The sequence below is a fragment of the Vicia villosa genome, linkage group LG2 (assembly GCF_029867415.1).
Source record: "Vicia villosa cultivar HV-30 ecotype Madison, WI linkage group LG2, Vvil1.0, whole genome shotgun sequence".
Classification (NCBI taxonomy): Eukaryota; Viridiplantae; Streptophyta; class Magnoliopsida; order Fabales; family Fabaceae; genus Vicia; species Vicia villosa.
Window position 1 is genome coordinate 195002366 of NC_081181.1, and position 20579 is coordinate 195022944.

Below are 20579 nucleotides of genomic sequence, written 5' to 3' on the forward strand. Positions count from 1 at the left end.
TATTTCATCATTGAAACAAAATATGTATGTTTTATCATTTGATTAGGGGATCTTTAATAATTGTATGTTTTTTGTTTTGACTCTTTCAATTTTAAAGAAAGAATACTAAAAATGTAGAATTCAATCGAAAAGTAATTAAATTCTTTTTAATAATTGTTCAAGTCAAAATTTAAGACACGATTCTTTCAAACAATCAGCGAGTAACGGAAACATTAGTATGTTATCATAAAGGGGAGAGTGACTCTTCTTAATTCGGTCATGAATGCTATTATCATTTTCTTCTTGTCCTTCCTCAAAATGTTTGTCAAAGTGTGGAGGAGAATTGTCAGGTTTTAGAGGAAGTTTTTGTGGAGGGGGTAAGTGATAATGATAAGATCCCTTAGGTTAGATGAGCGGATGTGTGCAAATCCTAAAAGAGCGGTTGTCTGGGAGTCTATGACCTCCGCTTAGTTAACCTAGCTTTGTTAGGAAAATGGAGTCGATGCTAGATTTTTGAGACCACCAGGCTTTAAAGGAATATTTTAAATGTTCGATATGGGATTTGGGTTGTCGCTTCTTACAATGGGGTATGATGTCTAAACTTCGCTCTGCTTCTTCTGGGTGGAAAGGGGGTTCACTCTTTGATTCTAAATCACGGGACACCTCTGTTTGAATTGAGAATCCAAAAGTAATGTCAACGATCTAGCAAGACCGAAATCAACAACTTTTGCATTGAATTGAGAATCCAAAAGTATATTGCTTGTTTTTATATCACAATGAACAATCGGAGGCAAGCAATCATGGTGCATGTAGCATAAACCATGAGCAATCCCAATGGCGATTTGCAATCGCTTCATCCAATCAAGGACAACATGTCGTGCGGAACCTAACATATTCAATGATTTATTCTTGTTATGCAGCCATTTGTCTAGGCTGATGTCTTCCAAATACACAAGCATTATGGAGTCCTCATTAGAGATACAACATAGCAACTTCACAATGTGTCGATGACGAATATTGCTCAATATTTTAACTTCCGCGCGAAATGAAGTTTGTAGCTTTTGCCTTAACTTTCTGTTACTCATGATATTTTTCACAACAACATAGGTTAAACCGTTAACAGGTACACGGTATTACCGTGCCGAACCCACTGTTGCCGATGATATTTTGTTCTGTCATTGAGGAAAGTATGTCTAATTTTGTGAAACTTAGCCTTTGAAAATGAAATGAGCTTCCATGAACTTTCCGATTCATGTTTTCTTTTCTTGTAAAGTTTGATAATCATGAATGATACAAACAAAGCCAACAAGAAAGTCACCACACAATAAGGCTAATAATCAAACCAATAGACCAATTTGAGGTTTTGGTTGGTTTTTCAAGGCCGAAATTGTAAAGGCCAAGACTAAGTTTTGGTGTATCACCACATAAACTGTTAGATATTTGGTATGATAATCCTGGATATCTTCAAGAATCGTGTTCGTTCACTTTCCGAACAAAGTATTTCGACCCTATTCTTGTCTGGGTTCACGAAATCTTTGCAGGGATAATTCTTGAAGAACAATCTGTTTCTGACAATGGAGAACAGATTAGAATGTAGAGAGGAAGTATCTAATTTCGTATGCCAAATCGAGACCAAAAGACTCCTTATATAGGAGACCAATAATAGAAACGAACAGACACACCTTTTCGGAAAACAGTTATGTCTGTTGGAACGGGTGCAACTATTCAAACGAATCGTTATGTCCGTTGGGAACGGGTGCAACTATTCAAACGAATCGTTATGTCCGTTGGGAACGGGTGCAACTATTCAAACGAAACGTTATGCCCGTTTCTATTACTCATATTCAATTACGCGTTTGGCTCGACGAGCGTGCACTCCGCACTACCCTAACTCGTTTCAAACTTAACGCATAATTGCATTGGCCTATAGTAAATCACATTACTACCAAAATGCATTGATGATACTAAAATCACCAACAAACTCCCCCCATTTTAGTATAATCCTTGATTTACTTTACAGGTATAACGATCAAACAAATGCATAGAAGAAAATGTCTTACGATTGAATTTTCATCTTAGTACAAATACACATTCCAAATATTCGAAAATCAGGGTGTCATAATGATTGAACCCGTCAATCCATTTGAATATCTAAAGATATAGTACACATATGTTTCTTACAATACTCTACTATTCATACTTGACACTTTACAAGCCATGTGTCCTTATCCATTAATAAGCATATAGGAAGCCAAGTCCAAACTTCTTGAAGCGGCAAAACTTCATGCTCACATAGGTGATCCTTTTAATCTTGCACCTGCTTTAGCAATTTTTCAAAAGAACCATTAAGAAGATATACTTCAACCTAGCCATCACTTGCAGGTCTGAGCACATACCTTGGGAAGATAAACACAATTGCTCCAATCTTTAACTATGATCTTTCCACATTGAATTCTGCTTCTAACGTTGTATTAGAAGGGAATTGGGTATACCATAACTAATAGATTTAAATGGACTTTAATACCATCCCAATTACCGACTTCTTCACTAAGTCTCTTGCTAACCCCTTCGTCAAGTGGTCAGCTAAGTTTTGTTGCAACCAAACAAACTCAATAGATATCACCCCATTCATGATTAATTCCCTAATCATACTATGTCTAATACCCAAATGTCTAGACTTTCCATTGTATATTTGAATATATGCTTTAGCCAGTGTGGCACTACTATCACAACGGATAGAAATTGGTGATATCGGTTTAGGCCATATCGGAATCTCATATACCAAGTTCCTTAGCCATTCTGCTTCTTTACCAGCAGCAGCTAATGCTACAAACTCAGATTCCATTGTGGAACTAGTTATACATGTTTGCTTCTTGGAAGCCCATGAGATGGCACCTCCCCCAAGCAAGAACACCCATCCACTTGTAGAGGATGAATCTTCAACATTATTTATCCAACTAGCATCCGAATAACCCTCTAACACCGAAGGAAATCCCATATATGACAATCCATAATTCATAGTACCCTTCAAGTACTTGAATACCCTAATTATCGCATGCCAATGATGTCTACTAGGATTACTAGTAAATATGCTCAATTTGCCAACCGCATACGCAATATCCGGTCTAGTGCTAATCATAGCATACATCAAAGAGCCTATAGCTCTTGAGTATTCGAGTTGATCCCCAGGTTTACCTGTATTTGGCATAAGCTTTTCTCCTAGATCCATGGGAGTACTTACTGGAGAACAATTTCCATAATTGAACTTCTTAAGTATTTTCTCAATGTAATGAGATTGCATAATTACAATCCTCTTATTCTCCCGTTTAATCTTAATACCAAGAATAACGTCCGCTTCTCCCATATCTTTCATGGAGAACTTTGACGACAAGAAATTCTTTGTTTTATCAACTTGATTTTGGTCGGTGCCAAAGATCAACATGTCATCAACATATAGACAAATGAAAACTCCTTTACCGGATGTATCAAATTTGCTATATACACATTTGTCAGCTTGGTTTAGAATGAAACCATTAGACAAAACAACCTCATCAAACTTTTGATGCCACTGCTTTGGAGCTTGTTTCAGCCCATACAACGACTTAACTAGCTTACACACTTTATGCTCATTACCAGGCATTACAAAACCTTCAGGTTGCTTCATATACACTTCTTCTTCCAAATCACCATTCAGAAATGTTGTTTTGACATCCATTTGATAAATCACTAGATTATGAATAGCCGCCAAGGCAATCAATAATCTAATAGTAGTGATACGGGCAACTGGAGCATAGGTATCGAAATAATCAATCCCTTCTTTTTGTCTGAAGCCTTTGGTTACTAATCAATTCTTGTAGAAGTTTTGTGTATCATCACTATGATACTTCCTTTTAAATATATATCCAAAATATATTTAATGCATAGTAATCGTTGACGAACTTTTGATTTGTGTTTTCAACAATCCTTTGAGAACTTTCCTCACAAGGTTTTTAACTTGTGAGAATCTCGAATTCTTTATCCTCCGCAATAAGGTTCTCAAAATTCTATATAAGGGGATTTAATAAGACTCCAAATTCATAGAAGTCATGAACCATCTTTAAATGATCTTCATGTGTCTTATAATAAAAAGTCTCATTGAACATAAACATGTTAGTCACATAGAATACAAATCAAAACTCAATTGCATATTTAAAATCATGAAATTTGATTATTCTAATAATCAGTCCATAATTTAATTTTTCAAAAAAGTATGTGCACATATAAAATCTTTATGAAGAGACACGACAGTTCAAAAGAAACTATCAAAAATTAAAAAAAAATATTTAAAAGTTACAACTTTTCATCCGGATGCTATCGGTTTAATTTTAAGCGTTGCAAATAAATTTTCATTACCAATTTTCTTTTTCTAGTATGTATTCATGGCTTTCCATTTCAAATTAATTACAAATATGAATTCATGTTACTATGAATTAAAAAAAAAAAACTTACAATCCAATCTAAAATTTAGATAGGCTACTGTTACTATGCTCAGGGCCGGTCATTTACCGGCGCAGCAGGCTATATAGCACTGGGCCTCATCATTTGAAGGGCCCAATTTTATTCTTTAAATTTCTAAATGGTGCTCTCTTCCTGTATGTTTTAGACTTTCTGTGTGGTTTAATGTGTGTGCTTTTTAGACTCTATGTGGTTTAATGTGTTGTAATAATCGTTGTATCCGTGTTGCACCCCTATGGCATTATTAACTCATTTTACTTATAAAAGCAATTAAGTCAATTCCATCTCATTGTTACTGGATTATTAATACATTTTACTTATAAAAAAAAAAGAAGTCAATTTCATTGTTACTATGTTAATAAATGGATATAATATAATTATAGAATATTGTTGCTATAACTCTTATATTAAAAAACATATGAAATTTTTTTATTGTTAATTATCATGATACTAATTTTTCTTTTACTAATTTATTTTAAAAATTAATATATATATATATATATATATATATATATATATATATATATATATATATATATATATATATAATATATATAATTATATTTTTTATATATAATTTTAAACAATTAAAATTTTAATTTAGGCCTATTTTTAAATTTTGAACAGGGTCTCGGAATTGATTGGGCCGGCCCTGACTATGCTATATGTTAGTGGCAAGGAAACATATGCCGTAAAATTAATTACGTAGTGTCGTACAGTACGTTTACGCGTATGCATGAAACAATCTTATTATGATTTCATTTAAAATCTAAATATTAATTTTCAGAGTGCTTTACGAAAATCATATTAGCGTACCTGAATCTGCGACAACAATTCTTGTTCGGTTTTTGATCTATGATGTAAAAGCCTCGGTTATCATTATTTGATTACTATAAGATTGTTAGAAAAATCAATTTCAGTCGAATGAAATCGAGGCTAGAATCGTGTACGGAACACTTTTCTTATAGTATTTCAAGCACTCCCAATTTGTCTTGGAGTTTCTACGCAGGAATACCCAGGATAATTCAGCCTTCTCGAGTTTGCGTAAGACCGGTGAAAACTCGAATGTAGCGAAGAGTACTCTGGAATTATTTTAGAGGATTTGCATTTTTGTGATGTCGATTATTGTCCATGAAACTTGTCCAATTTTCTGAAACTTTTAGTCATCTCCTTGACGGTGCTTCCTCCTCCAACCATGATTATCAGAAAGAATACTTTGTTCGTTTGTTAGATATTTGGTATGATAATCCTGGATATCTTCAAGAATCGTGTTCGTTCACTTTCCGAACAAAGTATTTCGACCCTATTCTTGTCTGGGTTCACGAAATCTTTGCGGGGATAATTCTTGAAGAACAATCTGTTTCTGACAATGGAGAACAGATCAGAATGTAGAGAGGAAGTATCTAATTTTGTATGCCAAATCGAGACCAAAAGACTCCTTATATAGGAGACCAATAATAGAAACGAACAGACACACCTTTTCGGAAAACAGTTATGTCTGTTGGAACGGGTGCAACTATTCAAACGAATCGTTATGTCCGTTGGGAACGGGTGCAACTATTCAAACGAATCGTTATGTCCGTTGGGAACGGGTGCAACTATTCAAACGAAACGTTATGCCCGTTTCTATTATTCATATTCAATTACGCGTTTGGCTCGACGAACGTGCACTCCGCACTACCCTAACTCGTTTCAAACTTAACGCATAATTGCATTGGCCTATAGTAAATCACATTACTACCAAAATGCATTGATGATACTAAAATCACCAACATAAACCAGAATTGTTCAAAAAGCTACTATTAAAAGCTGAATTTGCAAAATCACTACCTGTCAAATAATTCGATGATAGATTGAGATTTGTGATTCTAGGAAGTATAGAAAGTATTTTGCCCGAGAATTGATTTTCTGATAGATCGAGAGCACTAAGTGAAGGTAAATGACCAATTGAACTTGAAATTTTACCAATAAGTTGATTTTGGCTCAAATTTAGAATCAATAATGATTTCCATGATAATATATCATTTGGAAGTGACACTTTTAGCTGATTTTGATCAAGCAACAATGTTTGAAGTTTAGGAAATGCTGTTACCTCTGAAGGAACACTTCCATTAAGATAATTCTTGCTAGCTATGAACTTAACAACATTAGTCCGTGATAAATAATTATATTTTTTAATAATAATGTAATCACTGAAAAAGAAAAACTAAATGGTAAATGAATTATTGAAAAATAATAATAGAAAAATAACATTAGTTAACTTAAGGGACTAATCCTTTGATCCGATATTTTAGTAGATGATTAAATTTTCTCAAAAAATTTAACATTGATGTGTGGTTAGGATTTATTTTGAATAAAAAGTCTACGATTAAGTTGAAAGAGATCTTTATCATATCATGCAAGTATTCTTTAATATAACATCCATTTTTTTATAATTCTTTTTTTTTAAATCTATAAAAATTTGTACCTATAAAAAATTATAAGGTAAAATGAATGAGTGGAAAAAAAAACTAAAAGAAAATAATAGGAAAAAAAGGGATAATTAAAGTGATTAATCCCTCAAATCGATGAGAATTCTATTAGATGACAAAACATTCAAAAAAATAAAAATTGTTTCGTGGTTATGATTGAATTCGAACCTAAGACCTTTGACTAAGGTGAAAGAGATCATTATCATATCATATAAGTGCTCTTGAATATAACATTCATCTTTTAATCTACCATTTTTCTCAATATAACAATATATATATATATATATATATATATATATATATATATATATATATATATATATATATATATATATATATATATATATATATATATATATATATATGAATAGAACAATAATAAATATTTAAAAAATATTTTTATTTTATATTACTAAAGAGTTAAAATAAAATACTTATAAACTTTAAACTATCATATCATTTTATCTTTAATTCCATTTATAAATTATTATTTTTGTAATATTTAATCTACTTCACTTCTTTAACATATAGTTTTGAGTTTGGAAAAAATATTTTTATTTTATACCATGAAAGTATTAAAATAAAATGAATATACCATTTAAATTATCATATCACTTAATAATTAGTTTATTTTTAAAAATAACTATTATTCACAATATTTTATTTACTTCAATTCTCTAACATATCTTTTTTTTATTTGAGAAATTTTTTAATAATAATTAAATCAACATGATATGAGAAACTTTTAAATATTATTATAAAAATCAAATTTTAAAAATAGAAAGAAAAATTACTATAATATTTTTAATTTTTATAAAAAATATCGATGTTACTTTTTATTATTATTTAAATTTAAATCTGAAATGTGGAAAAGAGAGATTTTTAACTTATATTTTAAAAATGATATATATATATATATATATATATATATATATATATATATATATATATATATATATATATATATATTTATATAAATTGTATTTATATTTTTTATTTATTATCTATCATAAATTAGTTATATACATTTTTTAATATTTGTTTTTAGATTTTTGGATATTATATAATTATATCAATTTGATTAATCTTTTTATTTTTTTGATTTGTATTTATTATTTAGAAAAACTAAGTAATTCATGATTCTATAAAAATTATAATTTTATTATCAAACAAAATAAATAAAAGAGAATAATTAAAAAAGCATAATTTTTTAACATTGCAATGGGATTTGATACATTAAAGAATGTTAAATGGGATATAAATTATAAAAAATTTATAACATATTTATTTGACAGTTTTTTTAAACAAAACTTATTTGATATTTATATTTAAATTAAATATATATTTATAATTTATTATTATTATTATTATTATTATTATTATTATTATTACTGGAGAATTAAAGACTTTTTGTATAAAAAATGAGAATTAGAATAATAAGATATAATAGTTCTAATTGAATATATTATTATTATTATTATTTTATTTTTTTTTAATCAAGATATTTTATTAATTCAAAAAATCATTAGATACAAGGTGACTTAAGAGTCCAACCAACAAACAAAATCTAACACATCAACGATGCTATGTGCTCTCTAATCTTCTTAGAAGCCCATCCTCTATACATGATATTTTCTATAATGTCTTTACTAGTATTTATACTCGTATACCCCTGTGTATTAGTACCAAAAATCTTGTCATTTCGATACCTCCAAACGCCATAGATTGTCTCAGTGAAGGCTAACTTTAAAAGATTTGCTCTCCACCCTTTCTTAGAAGTATTCTCTAAAATCCATGCAAACTCAAGAGGCCATGCTTTAGGTTCATGTTGGATAGCCAGCCATTGCAACACAGACCTCCATATTCAATATTGTGATCAGTAACTTCATATTCCCGTTAATATTCACTATTTTGACCAGTAACTTCATGTTCCCGTTAATATTCAATATTGTGATCAGTAACTTCATATTCCCGTTAATATTCACTATTTTGACCAGTAACTTCATGTTCCCGTTAATATTCAATATTTTAATCAGTAACTTCAGTTTCCCGTTAATATTCAATATTTTAATCAGTAACTCCAGGTTCTCGTTAATATTCAATATTTTAATCAGTAACTTCAGGTTCCCGTTAATATTCAATATTATGATCAGTAATTTCATGTTCCCGTTAGTATTCAATATTTTGAGATATTACAACTTAAAATATTACATTCCCGTAGCGAGTTGGATATGGGAACTGACATGTGCGTTCGCACGGGTTGGTACGGGGCGCGCATTTATTTCAGATGTATAGTTTTTAATAGAAAAATGTCTGGTACACGTGATAAAATAATAATTGAATGTATAATTAATAAGAAAATATTTTGATCAGTAACTTCATGTTCCCGTTAATAATCAATATTTTGATCAATAACTTCATGTTCCCGTGTACAAAGATTGTTTTTGTTTAGGTATCGTTATAAAAAATATATGGATCAATAGTAAATTTTTGTGTATAAAAATATTTAGATCAATAATAGATTTTTTTCGTATATAATTTTTTGATAAAAAATATTGAGATCATAAATACCATTTTTTTTATAAAAAATTTAGTTCAATAATAATTTTTTTTCCGTATATAAATATCATTCTTGTTAGGTATATATCGTTTATAAAAACATTTTGATCAATAGTAAATTTTCGTATATAAAAATATTTAGATCAATAATAGATTTTTCCCGTATACCATTTTTGAATAAAAAATAATTGGATCATAAATACCATTATTCATATATAAAATTATATAGACAAATAATAGATTTTTTTCGTATACAAATATTTTTTTGTTTGGGTATCATTTACAAAAATATTTGTATCAATTGTAAATTTTTGCACATATAAAATTTTAATTTCTTAATTTATACCTTTCGTTTTTTATAAGATATAAACTAAAAAATTAAAATAATATTAATTTAATTTATTTTAACTAATTTCTATTTTATAACTAATATGATTATTTTTTTATTAGACTTGTATTATTATATGAACATATTTTTTCATTAGATTTAATATAAATTAATGTGAAATGTAGCAAAAACATTAAAAGAGAAGAAGTGATGGGAGAAAGAAAATAATAAAATAAACAAAAGGCAACAAAACATAAGCATTTGGCAAAGAAGCTTGCCATAAGAAGCAAAAGGAAGGAAGCATTGTGAAGGCATCCACTTGGCGGAGTGTAGAAGCAGTAGGGTAAAATTGATATTTCCAGACCATTTACTTTTCTTATATTGTAGATGTCTTAAAGGCACACGTTAGTATTATATTTTTTTATAAACACTTAATTAATAAATTAAAAACTAATAACTTTTATATTTAACTATCCAGTAATTAATTCAGTTTTTAAATTTTTTATTTTTTCTTAATTTAACTTTGAATTATTAAATTAATTAAAAAAATTAATTTCGGCATGTTGATATATGTGAAGCCATATCTATCTTTGAGTAGGGTTAATCGAGAATAAACTTTAAAATATAGTGTCAGATTTTAGGTTACACTGTGCATACTTTAAAATTTTGTTAGTTCAATCTTGGATGAATCAAAACTTTAGAGAATATCTTAAATACAATTGATGATCTAAGAAAATAGTAGTAAGACTTTACTTTAAGTTAATCTTTGTAACACATGCAATGAATGATCAGATATTAGGAAATCAATGTAATATTACTGGGATTAGTTAAATTGCATAAGCTTTCAAACTAATAGAAAAACTCGTATAGGATCGAAAATGAACCATATCCTCAACTTTTATATTTAACTATCCAGTAATTAATTCTGTAACAGCCCTGCTCCCCGCCCTTGTTCTTAGTTGGGGATAATAATGATAATATTTGGTCATTTTTATTTAATCTATATTTTCAAAATAAATGAATGATAATTTTAATAAATTTACTATCTTAAGATTAAGAAAAATAAATTGGTAGTAAAATTATTTAAAATAAAATTAATAAAATAAATTTAATAGGTCGGGGCGTGGCAGGGGTGAAGGTGGGTGCGGGGGTACTAGCATCTCCTGCCTTGCCTCGTCCGGTAATTAAAACCAGGTTTTCCCGCACCCACCCTCGTCCCCAATTAAATTAATTTTTTCTCGTAAAATTTGGGGCGGAGGTGGCTAGGGACGGGTTTTTTTACCATGCCTACACACATCATCATATGGAAAGGTAATAACAATAAAAGTATATCAATATGGTTGGTTGAAACAAACATTTTGCCCAAAGAAAATGGAAGGCCTAAGAATCCGATCAACTAGGGATGTCAACATACTCATACTAAAAAAACTCGTTTGGGGCATATTCAAACAAATTGATAAACTTTAGGTAAGTGTCATCTCTATATTGTATCGTACGCATTTATTCTCTCTTTGTACCACTATAGGTTCTTCCTCGAGGAATTCCTTTGTCAAAGCAAATTACTTGTTTATAATGGATTTGATCAAAGGTTTGGGTATGATATTCTTTCTTCAAGTTTAGTCATTGGACTTCATTGGACTAACTCAAAGACATCATTTTTATGACATAGAATTCGTTTTTTTCATGATTTTTTTCAAAAACGTTTATCACATTATAAGGATATCTCTCACAAAAATTTATTTATTTTTTACTTGAGATGAATTAAATATGAATTATTTTACAAGTCAATTTTCTATAGAACGGAAACAAGGAAAACGTTATCATATGATTGATTTTTAGGCTATTATTTTGCAGGGAGTTATATCAAAACATAAATAAAATATCTGTAAGTTTTCATTGCAATATGAATAAGTCTCAATTTATTTTGATTTTTTGATCAAAACACATATATGTGTTTCGATCGGAAAATTAAAATAAATCGAAATTTATTCTAAATGCCACGAAATCTAGAATATTTAGAGGGACAAAAAGTTAATTAACCAAAAAACTTAATCCCACAAACTCATGAACGCGTACTTCTAATCATACTATCTTGATTCAAATGAACACTTCATATTCTTAAAAATTCAATTTTTTTAAAGTGTGATTCAAATCATAAATATGTACGATTCAAATCAAATATGATTGAGAAAATCAAATTTTGGTCTCACCAATGTGATTTGAATCACAACTTTTGACACGAATCAGAGATAATTTGGGTCGAATCAAAGAAGAATTTGACTTAAATCAAATATTATCTTGAATCAAACATGTTTTGATTCAAATAAAAAAAAGTTTGACTCAAATCAAAGTTTGGCTTGACTCAAAATATACTTTAATTTGAATCAAAGAAACGCTTGAATCTTGAATTAGTTAAAAATTCATATATAAACATCATAATTTTATTGTTAATATATCTTGCCACTTTTCTCTTGCCATTTATGACTTGAATCATGAATTATTTAGAAGTTCGTATATGATATGTCAGCAGATATTTTCTCTATGTCACCTGTTTTTACTTTAAATTGTCATATTTTTTAAATGATGATATTTCCACATTATATTGAGAGACAAGCTCATCATCCAAATTGATCAAAAGAGCCTTAAATTTGTCACCAATCAAACAATTCAAACGCAGGAACAATACATTTGGTAGCACAAAATCATGGGATATGATATCTTTATTGATTACAAATCAGAGAGGGAAAACATTGCAACATATAAGCTTTATCATGAATCTTTTATGACCATCTCTAGCCACCAATCCCACTTGTAGCAACAGATGCATATAAACACAGACGCAATACATCTAGTATGAATGTATGATCACAGTCCAAACCTGACACTACCGAACATTCTGTAGGAATGTTTTACCAACAACAATAATCAACAAATAGGACAAATTCTAGTGTGATGGGATGATTTGACAAATAGTATTTCACTCACAATAACATTAACCTTTAATTCAAATCTTATAACATATCATTCAAATTTTATTAAATTGACATCATTTTTCTTGCATATGACCTTTTAAAATTACTTTTTATCTCTAGGTCACTATAGCTAAACCTACAAATTGATTAAGAGTACTCGGATTTAAATCCTAATTGAAACAATCTTGGAAATGTGAAACTACCACATCACAAAACATATATTCAAAATAGCCTGCAAAATAAATGATCAAATAAGCGTTAATCTTTGTATAACGAGGCTTTGATCTCAATGAACAACCCACAAACTCAGGGAAAATCGTCAAAGAACATAAATGCATAAAAAAAAAATTGGCACTTCCCAACTTTCCAAACATTAATAACACAAACTCATTACCCAACTTAACAATCTTGTATCATTGCTTCTAGAGCGACATGAGTAATTTCCGACAAAGGGACCAATGTCTATAGCCCTTCATATAATGGATCACTTAATATCTTCTATCAGGAGTTTTGCAGTAAGGACATCCTTTGTCTGAAAGATTATAACAACCTGGCAGGTACCTGCAGGTCAAATAAGGTAAGAAGCAAAAATATGTCAATTGAGCCTCATAGAGACTTGCGTTAACTCCACGACTCATGCATTTGCATTACCAAATATAACAATAAGGTTTCACAAGTTCAAGTGGGAGCACAGTTAACTTGAACACTGAGTGAGAACCAAACACAGTGGAGCCAGTTGTGAATGTCAGAGTCATGATACATGTATGATCAACAATTAAGCTGACTGCTAGATAATAAATCAAAATGGTCATATGTGACTTAAAATGAATACAAATATTTTTTTTTAAATGTAGGCAACTGAGCTAATGCTTATCCACTAATAATAACTAGTTATAACCAAAGATATATTAATAAACATATACATAGAAGGAGTGAAAAATTAAAACAAACCAATTATAATCTCCGTCTAAGAGGTTTTTGTCTGCAATCAACCAAGTCAACTTTAGCTGAGGGTGAATTTTGAAGCAAGAAGTCCACAATTTCATCAGGTACGAGCGGAGACGGTTCCAATCCTAAATTAAATGCTTCCTGTATCCTGGCAGCTTCTTTCTTTGACTCGACGTTCAGTAACTTGACATCGCGCAACATCATGCGAAGTTCATATTCAATTTCCTCAATTTTCACTTTCAAAAACTTCAATTTACACATGAAAGGAATCTTAAACTCCAACAATTCAGGAACTAAGGAGAGAGCCTGCGCAAGGAGGGATGCAAGCAGATTAGTCTAATGCAAGTCAAATAATTTTTTATGAAATTTAGAAGAAATTAAAAACACAGCCTCAAAAGATGTAAGCTAATGTACCTGGAGAGTACTTGCAGTGACTGTCAATGATTTTATATTAGCAAATTCTGGGAGCCAATTGAACAGAAACAAAGGAGGCCCATCAAGTCTATATGGAAATACTCCTGCGTCAATATCTACATGTTTAAGAGAAGAAATATTGCTACCAGAGATATCCTGATAAGGATATCCACGAAAAGCAAATGTAGAAAGACTCGGAGTGCAAAGATCAATTTTATAATAGTTGTCTAAGTCTGACTCAACGTGCATCGTAAAATTGACGAGGGTTGCGCTTGATATGCAGAGGGTTCCTGCGCCTTCCACGTTGCAATCAGAAATGAGCAAACTTTTCAACCTACTAAAGGTTGAAAATGGTTCAGAGTCTTTATAAAATGTAAAATTGCCTAGTTCCAAGGTAGATAATGCTGGCAAATTGAGAGATTTTGGAAACAGGCTTTTACATTCATAACAAACTGAAAGGTTAAGATGTGTTAAAGTCTGCGATGATAGTAAGGTAAGAGGAATTTGTTCGACGACACTAGTTATACTAAATTGTAAGCGTTGAACATTGTGTGAAATAGCATAATTCACAATCCATTCAAGTATGTGAGGCTCCAAGAGATGAGATATATCCTCAAAGTCGAGAGTGTGCAATGACACAGAGGAATCGCGAAGAGATAAAACCTTACGCATGAATTCTATGAATATATTATAACATTGAAAATCTGATCTCCAAAGTATAAGAGCTGGAAGACGTTTCCAGAGATGCTTCCATCTTGAAGATAAAATGCCAGTTCTAATGGCGTGTTTGGTCCTCAGAAAAGAGAGTATGTGAAGGATAATGCAATCGGGTAAATCGCTGAGCATGTCTTTCTGTACATCATCAGTAACTTTAACTTTCTTCGTCACGGAATTAGACATTACCTAATCAGAAGAGGAAAAAACCAATCGGGAACCCTAGAAAATGGATTTGTGTATTTGAATTGGAAAGGAAAAATGAATGGAGAAATAGGAAATACCTTGCAAGCGAGATTGTTGGTTTGAGTTGCAGAAGCTAGAAGCTGTACAATGAAACTGGAACTCAAATCAGAAAAGACAACAGATTTAAATCTACGCATTTTAGGGTTTATGCTAAGCCACGTTAATGGATTTGGGGGTTCTGTCCCTTTTAGGTTTTGGTTTTGCTGCTTGTCCTTGGTTATCTATTATCTTACTCTTTTAGTAACTGAGTCTCCGTTCTATTACATCATTGCAACTTTTTGGATCGTTTGTTTTTGCTTCCATAGCATGTTTCATGATAGGAGAGGGGGAAGAGGATAAGATTTTAAGAAAGTGGAATAACAAGAAATGCAAGAATAGATCCCAACCATCCATTATCATCACAACTTCCATAATCCCTATTAAAAAGGAAGTTAAATTTAAAATTAATTTAAAATTTACCACTAAAATAGTGACACATACTCATTCTTACATTTCTTCTTCAAATTACTTCGTACTAAATAGCACTACTCTTTTCGAAAACTAAAATTTTAAAAAATATAGAAATTTTTTTATTTTAATATAATTTTTTAGTTTCTTTATTTTAGGGTGGGTTTTGGTGTTATAAATAAAATTAAACCCTCTAAAATTCTAATACTCAAAATCTTTTTATTATTTTCACTCAATTCTTCCTATCTTTCAAAGTCTTCGCCCTTCTTCCCCTCCAAACTCGCAAACAAAACTTAATTAAAGTTTATTTAGCTTTTAAAAAAATAATCAAAACCATTTGTTTAAAGTTGAAATAATATGGTTTAAGTCAATTAGTTGAAAGTTTGGTTCATTAAACTCCATACTTCACTTCTAATCATAGTATCTCTCTTGATTCAAACAAACATTTCATATTTTTTAAAGTGTGATTTGAATCAAAGATAGGCTTGTTGATCACATATCTTGCCACTTTTTTTATCATTTGATTTATGACTCGAATCTTGAATTATTAAGAGGTTCGTGTGCGTGCGTGTGTATATATATATATATATATATATATATATATATATATATATATATATATATATATATATATATATATATATATATATATATATATATATATATATATATATATATCGACATTTAATTTGGCACCCTGAGTGGTGGTCATGTGCCCCAGTAAAAACTCAATAATGCCAATAAAATTCAAAACTTAACTTTCAAACCAAATTTAAGTCTCAGAGCATAAATGAAAATATACGAAGGTTAAGTTCCGCATTTTTTACGGATGTTAATTTCTGTACACAATTGATTCATATAATGCGTCAGACCTTCCCTCTTCCTTCTTCATTTCATTTCATAAAGTTTACTCATAACCCAAAATAGCGTTGGAGAGAAAACTCCATTTCCATCATTTTTCAAGCTTTCTCGCTACTTCTATTGCCATTGCATTCAAGGATATGACATCAATCAACCTCTAGTCCACTCCATTTAATTGAAAATCGTTGAATTTTTACATTTGGTAAGTTTTTCATTTTCTTTCTTTTGTTGGTTTTTGATGCATTAGTTTAAAGTTTAACACATCATAGATTATTTATGGTAAATTAGGATGCATAATAAGTTGTTTAGTGAAGCATGCATATAGATTCTATGAAGTTTGAAGTTAGAGCAATAGAGCATACTCTGATATTTCATTTTCTAGTTTCAAGACGATACGAAAGTTAACTTCCACATTGTGTTGTCCTGCAATGCAGAAGTTAACTTCCGAATTTTGTTGTTCTGCATTACTTTTATGATTTTGCTTGTTTGGTCTCCTGAGTTTGGCTTGTTTATTATGATATGATTTTTCTTGTGTAATTACAGGGAAAATGTCTAACAACGTAGACAAATTGATGCATGGTAGAATGGTCAAGCATGCTTCCGTTATGAGGGAAGAGTTAGACCCTCTCATCAAGTCGTTGGTGCCACTTCATTTGATGATGAAGCATCGTCTTTTGAAGTTCATGTGTCTCCGGCGTCACCCTCCTTGAAACATGAGCCCCTTGTTGCTGCCCTTGATTCCCCAAAAGTCCAACATGCTTCTTCTGTTTCTGATGTTTATCCAAGAGGCCCCTCAGATACCTCATTACTTTATCTATATGCACACCATTTTGCCCGACATGTGTGAGATGGAGAGGTAAAATAAATTTGTATTTATTCTTGTAAATACGTGTTATAAGATTTAAACTTTCTAATGTTGATATATTTTTTTACAGTACCGTGAGTCGTTGAAATGTATCAACCACGGTAGAAAGATTGCGAAGCTGCAGTAGCATGATGAACTATGATTTCAAGATGTCTTGCAACTATATGGGCTGCAAGATTTATCCAGGACTAGGTATATGTTTATTAACCATGGTTAATTGTTTGGTTTCATCAAGAGATGACACTCAAAGACTTCTTCCTTCCATCTTTCATTCAGTAAGATGTCCATCACTTAAGGTTATCACGATAAAATAAAATTAGAACTTTCAAAAACCTCTCATTTGAGTAGAATTCAAAATCAACTATAATGTTAGACAAAAATATGTTTTAGTAATAAAACTAAGAAATGAAATCCCGACATTTTTTCCCTTTCGTTTATGTATCATAAGTATATACATGCTTATAGAATTCTATAATTTTAAATCAACTATGTTGAGAATCCAAACATAATGTCAACGATTTAGCAAGACTGAAATCAGCAACTTTTACATTGAATTGAGAATCCAAAAGTAAGTTGCTTGTTTTTATATTGCGATGAACAATTGGAGGCAACCAATGGTGGTGCATGTAGCAAAAACCATGAGCAATCCCAATGGCTATTTGCAATCGCTTCGGCCATTCAAGGATAACATGTCGTGCGGAACCTGACATACTCTATGATTTAATCTTGTTGTGCAGCCATTTGTCTAGGCTGATGTGTTTCAAATATTCATACACAGGCATCATGGAGTCCTCATTTGAGATACAACACAGCAACTTCACAATGTTTCGATGACAAATATTACTCAATATTTTAACTTTCCGCACGAAATGAAGTTTGAGCTTTTGCCTTAACTTTCTATTACTCATGATATTTTTCACAGCAACATAGGTTAAACTCTTTCTGTTACTCATGATATTTTTCACAGCAACATAGGTTAAACCGTTAACAGGTACACGGTATTACTGTGCCGAACCCACCGTTGCCAGTGATATTTTGTTCTGTCATTGTCATTGAGGAAAGTATGTCTAATTTTGGGAAACTTAGCCTTTCAAAATGAGATGAGCTTCCATGAACTTTCCAATTCATGTTTTCTTTTCTTGTAAAGTTTGAAAGTTTGATAATCATGAATAATGCAAACAAAGCCAACAAGTCAGCAAAATAAGGTTAATAATCAAACCAATAGACCAATGTAGGTTTTGGTTGGTTTAAGCCCGAGAATTGATTTTCTGATAGATCAGGAGCATTAAGTGAAGGTAAATTTACTTTACCATTAAGTTGATTTTGGCTCAAATTTAGAATCACTAATGATTTCCATGATAAATATATCATTTGGAAGTGACACTTTTAGCTGATTTTGATCAAGCAACAATGTTTGAAGTTTGGGAAATGTTGTTAGCTCTGAAGGAACACTTCCATTAAGATAATCCTTGCTAGCTATGAACTTAACCACTTTAGTCCAAGAAGCAAGAAGCTACTCCGTTTTGGAATTCCACCATAAAATTGATTATAACCAAGGTTTTAAAAAACCGGTTGCGGTCGCGCAAAGGCTTTCACAATTTCGGTCGGTACAGATGTCGCGACACTGATTGCTGTCGTCGCGGTGTGAATTAACCACAATTTGTTCTTTAATATAGTAAACGGTTACAATAGTATCGATATTTGTATCGGCATCTGTCAAAACCATTTTGCCACGACCGTTTTTGCGGTTGCAGACCGTTTTTTGAAACCCTGATAATAACTTATATCAAAAAGTGAAATGCTTGAAGATAAATTTTGAGGAAGTTTTTCATTGAACTTGTTATCACTTATCATGAAACTCGCCAAATTTTGAGCTCTCCAAAGTCCATCATGAATTTTACCAAAAAACTCATTCCTGAAAATTTTTCAGGTCAACCAAGGTACTACAATTTCAAAGTCATTTTGGTAACTCACCCCACTTAAACTATTTTCATAAACAGTTAAATATTGTAGCTTACCATGATAGCACAAATTTTCCGGTAACTTTCCCTTAAAATTGTTCGTTGCAAATATGAAATGATTCAAGCTTTGAAAAAAGACCAAAATCCATAGGAAGAGTACCTGAAAAGTTGTTCATAGAGACATGAAATTCTGTTAACGATTCAAGACGGCTTTTGCTTTTTGGAATCTCTCCTGAAAAATTGTTCATGTGCAAATGCAACACTGTCAACATTTGAAGCTTTCCAAAATCATTCGGTATTTTCCCTGAGAGATTCTTTGCAACATCAATTGTTGTCAAATTCAATGCTTGAACCGAATTCGGTATCTCTCCAGAGAGATTATTTTTGTTAAGATACATTGTGCTCAAATTCTTCAGCATGAACAAGCCACTAGGAAATTTTCCAGTTAAATTATTTCCTGATAAATCCAATTTCTCCAATGCAACCATATCTCCAATATTTTCAGGAATTCCCCCTATCAATTTTGAACCATGTATGATAAAAGACTTCCATTTTTTTCATTTATCTTACAGGTTCATCAATTGCTCCCATTGTATATCATGAATTCTTGATGTAGTTGAAGATGCCTGTACATTTTGCTCATTTATTAGTACTTATTACTGTAGCTTCTTTTGATATCAATTGATGTATAAACAACATTTTATTTTATACTTCTCATTTTAGAGTTTATGTAATTTTATACGACCATCATTATACCATCATTATACGTAAATTTCATCCATTCTTATAAGTGCATACCGATAAAATCATATATTATAACAGTTAACTTTACCCGTGCAGACACATGGCTATCTTACTAGTTTTCCCAATAACTGAATTCTATGAGATATATGTTATGTTGTTGAAGGAGAAAGCCTTAACACAATGGTAAATGAGGTATTGTTATGTTAATAGGAAAGTCATAAGTTAGAGTCATGAAACCAATATCATGCAAATGTAAGACTCATACAAAATAGACCCTCAATGGGTTCGATTAAAATCCTTCTTTGAACTAAGACATGTCATAACCCAATTTCTCCATTGAACAAAAGAGTTCATCTTGGTCATAATAACCTTCTCTAAGTAGGCGCATTCCATATAATCAAAAGCTTTTCTAAAATCTACTTAAAAGATAATCAGATCCTTATTTAACCAAACAATTTCTTAATTTAACTTTATGATTATAAAGATTAATGAACCTGTAAGATAAGTTGGCTCATCAATTCTTTGCTAAATCTTTATTAAGCATTGTTTGCGAATGTGAAACAATGTTAGTGATAA

At 30.8% G+C, this 20579-nt stretch overlaps 1 protein-coding gene and 1 pseudogene across 1 annotated transcript; both read right to left on the minus strand.

The window, feature by feature from the left end:
- Positions 1–626: 626 nt before the first annotated feature.
- LOC131651001 (receptor-like protein kinase HSL1) lies at positions 627–20021 on the minus strand (annotated as a pseudogene).
- LOC131653441 (F-box protein At1g60400-like) lies at positions 12278–15462 on the minus strand. Its single transcript, XM_058923576.1, has 4 exons — positions 15164–15462; positions 14166–15068; positions 13755–14057; positions 12278–13364 (listed from the first exon to the last, which is right to left on the minus strand). The coding sequence occupies exons 1-3, from the start codon at positions 15260–15262 to the stop codon at positions 13758–13760; spliced, it is 1302 nt and encodes a 433-aa protein (XP_058779559.1). The 5' UTR covers positions 15263–15462; the 3' UTR covers positions 12278–13364; positions 13755–13757.
- Positions 20022–20579: the final 558 nt, after the last annotated feature.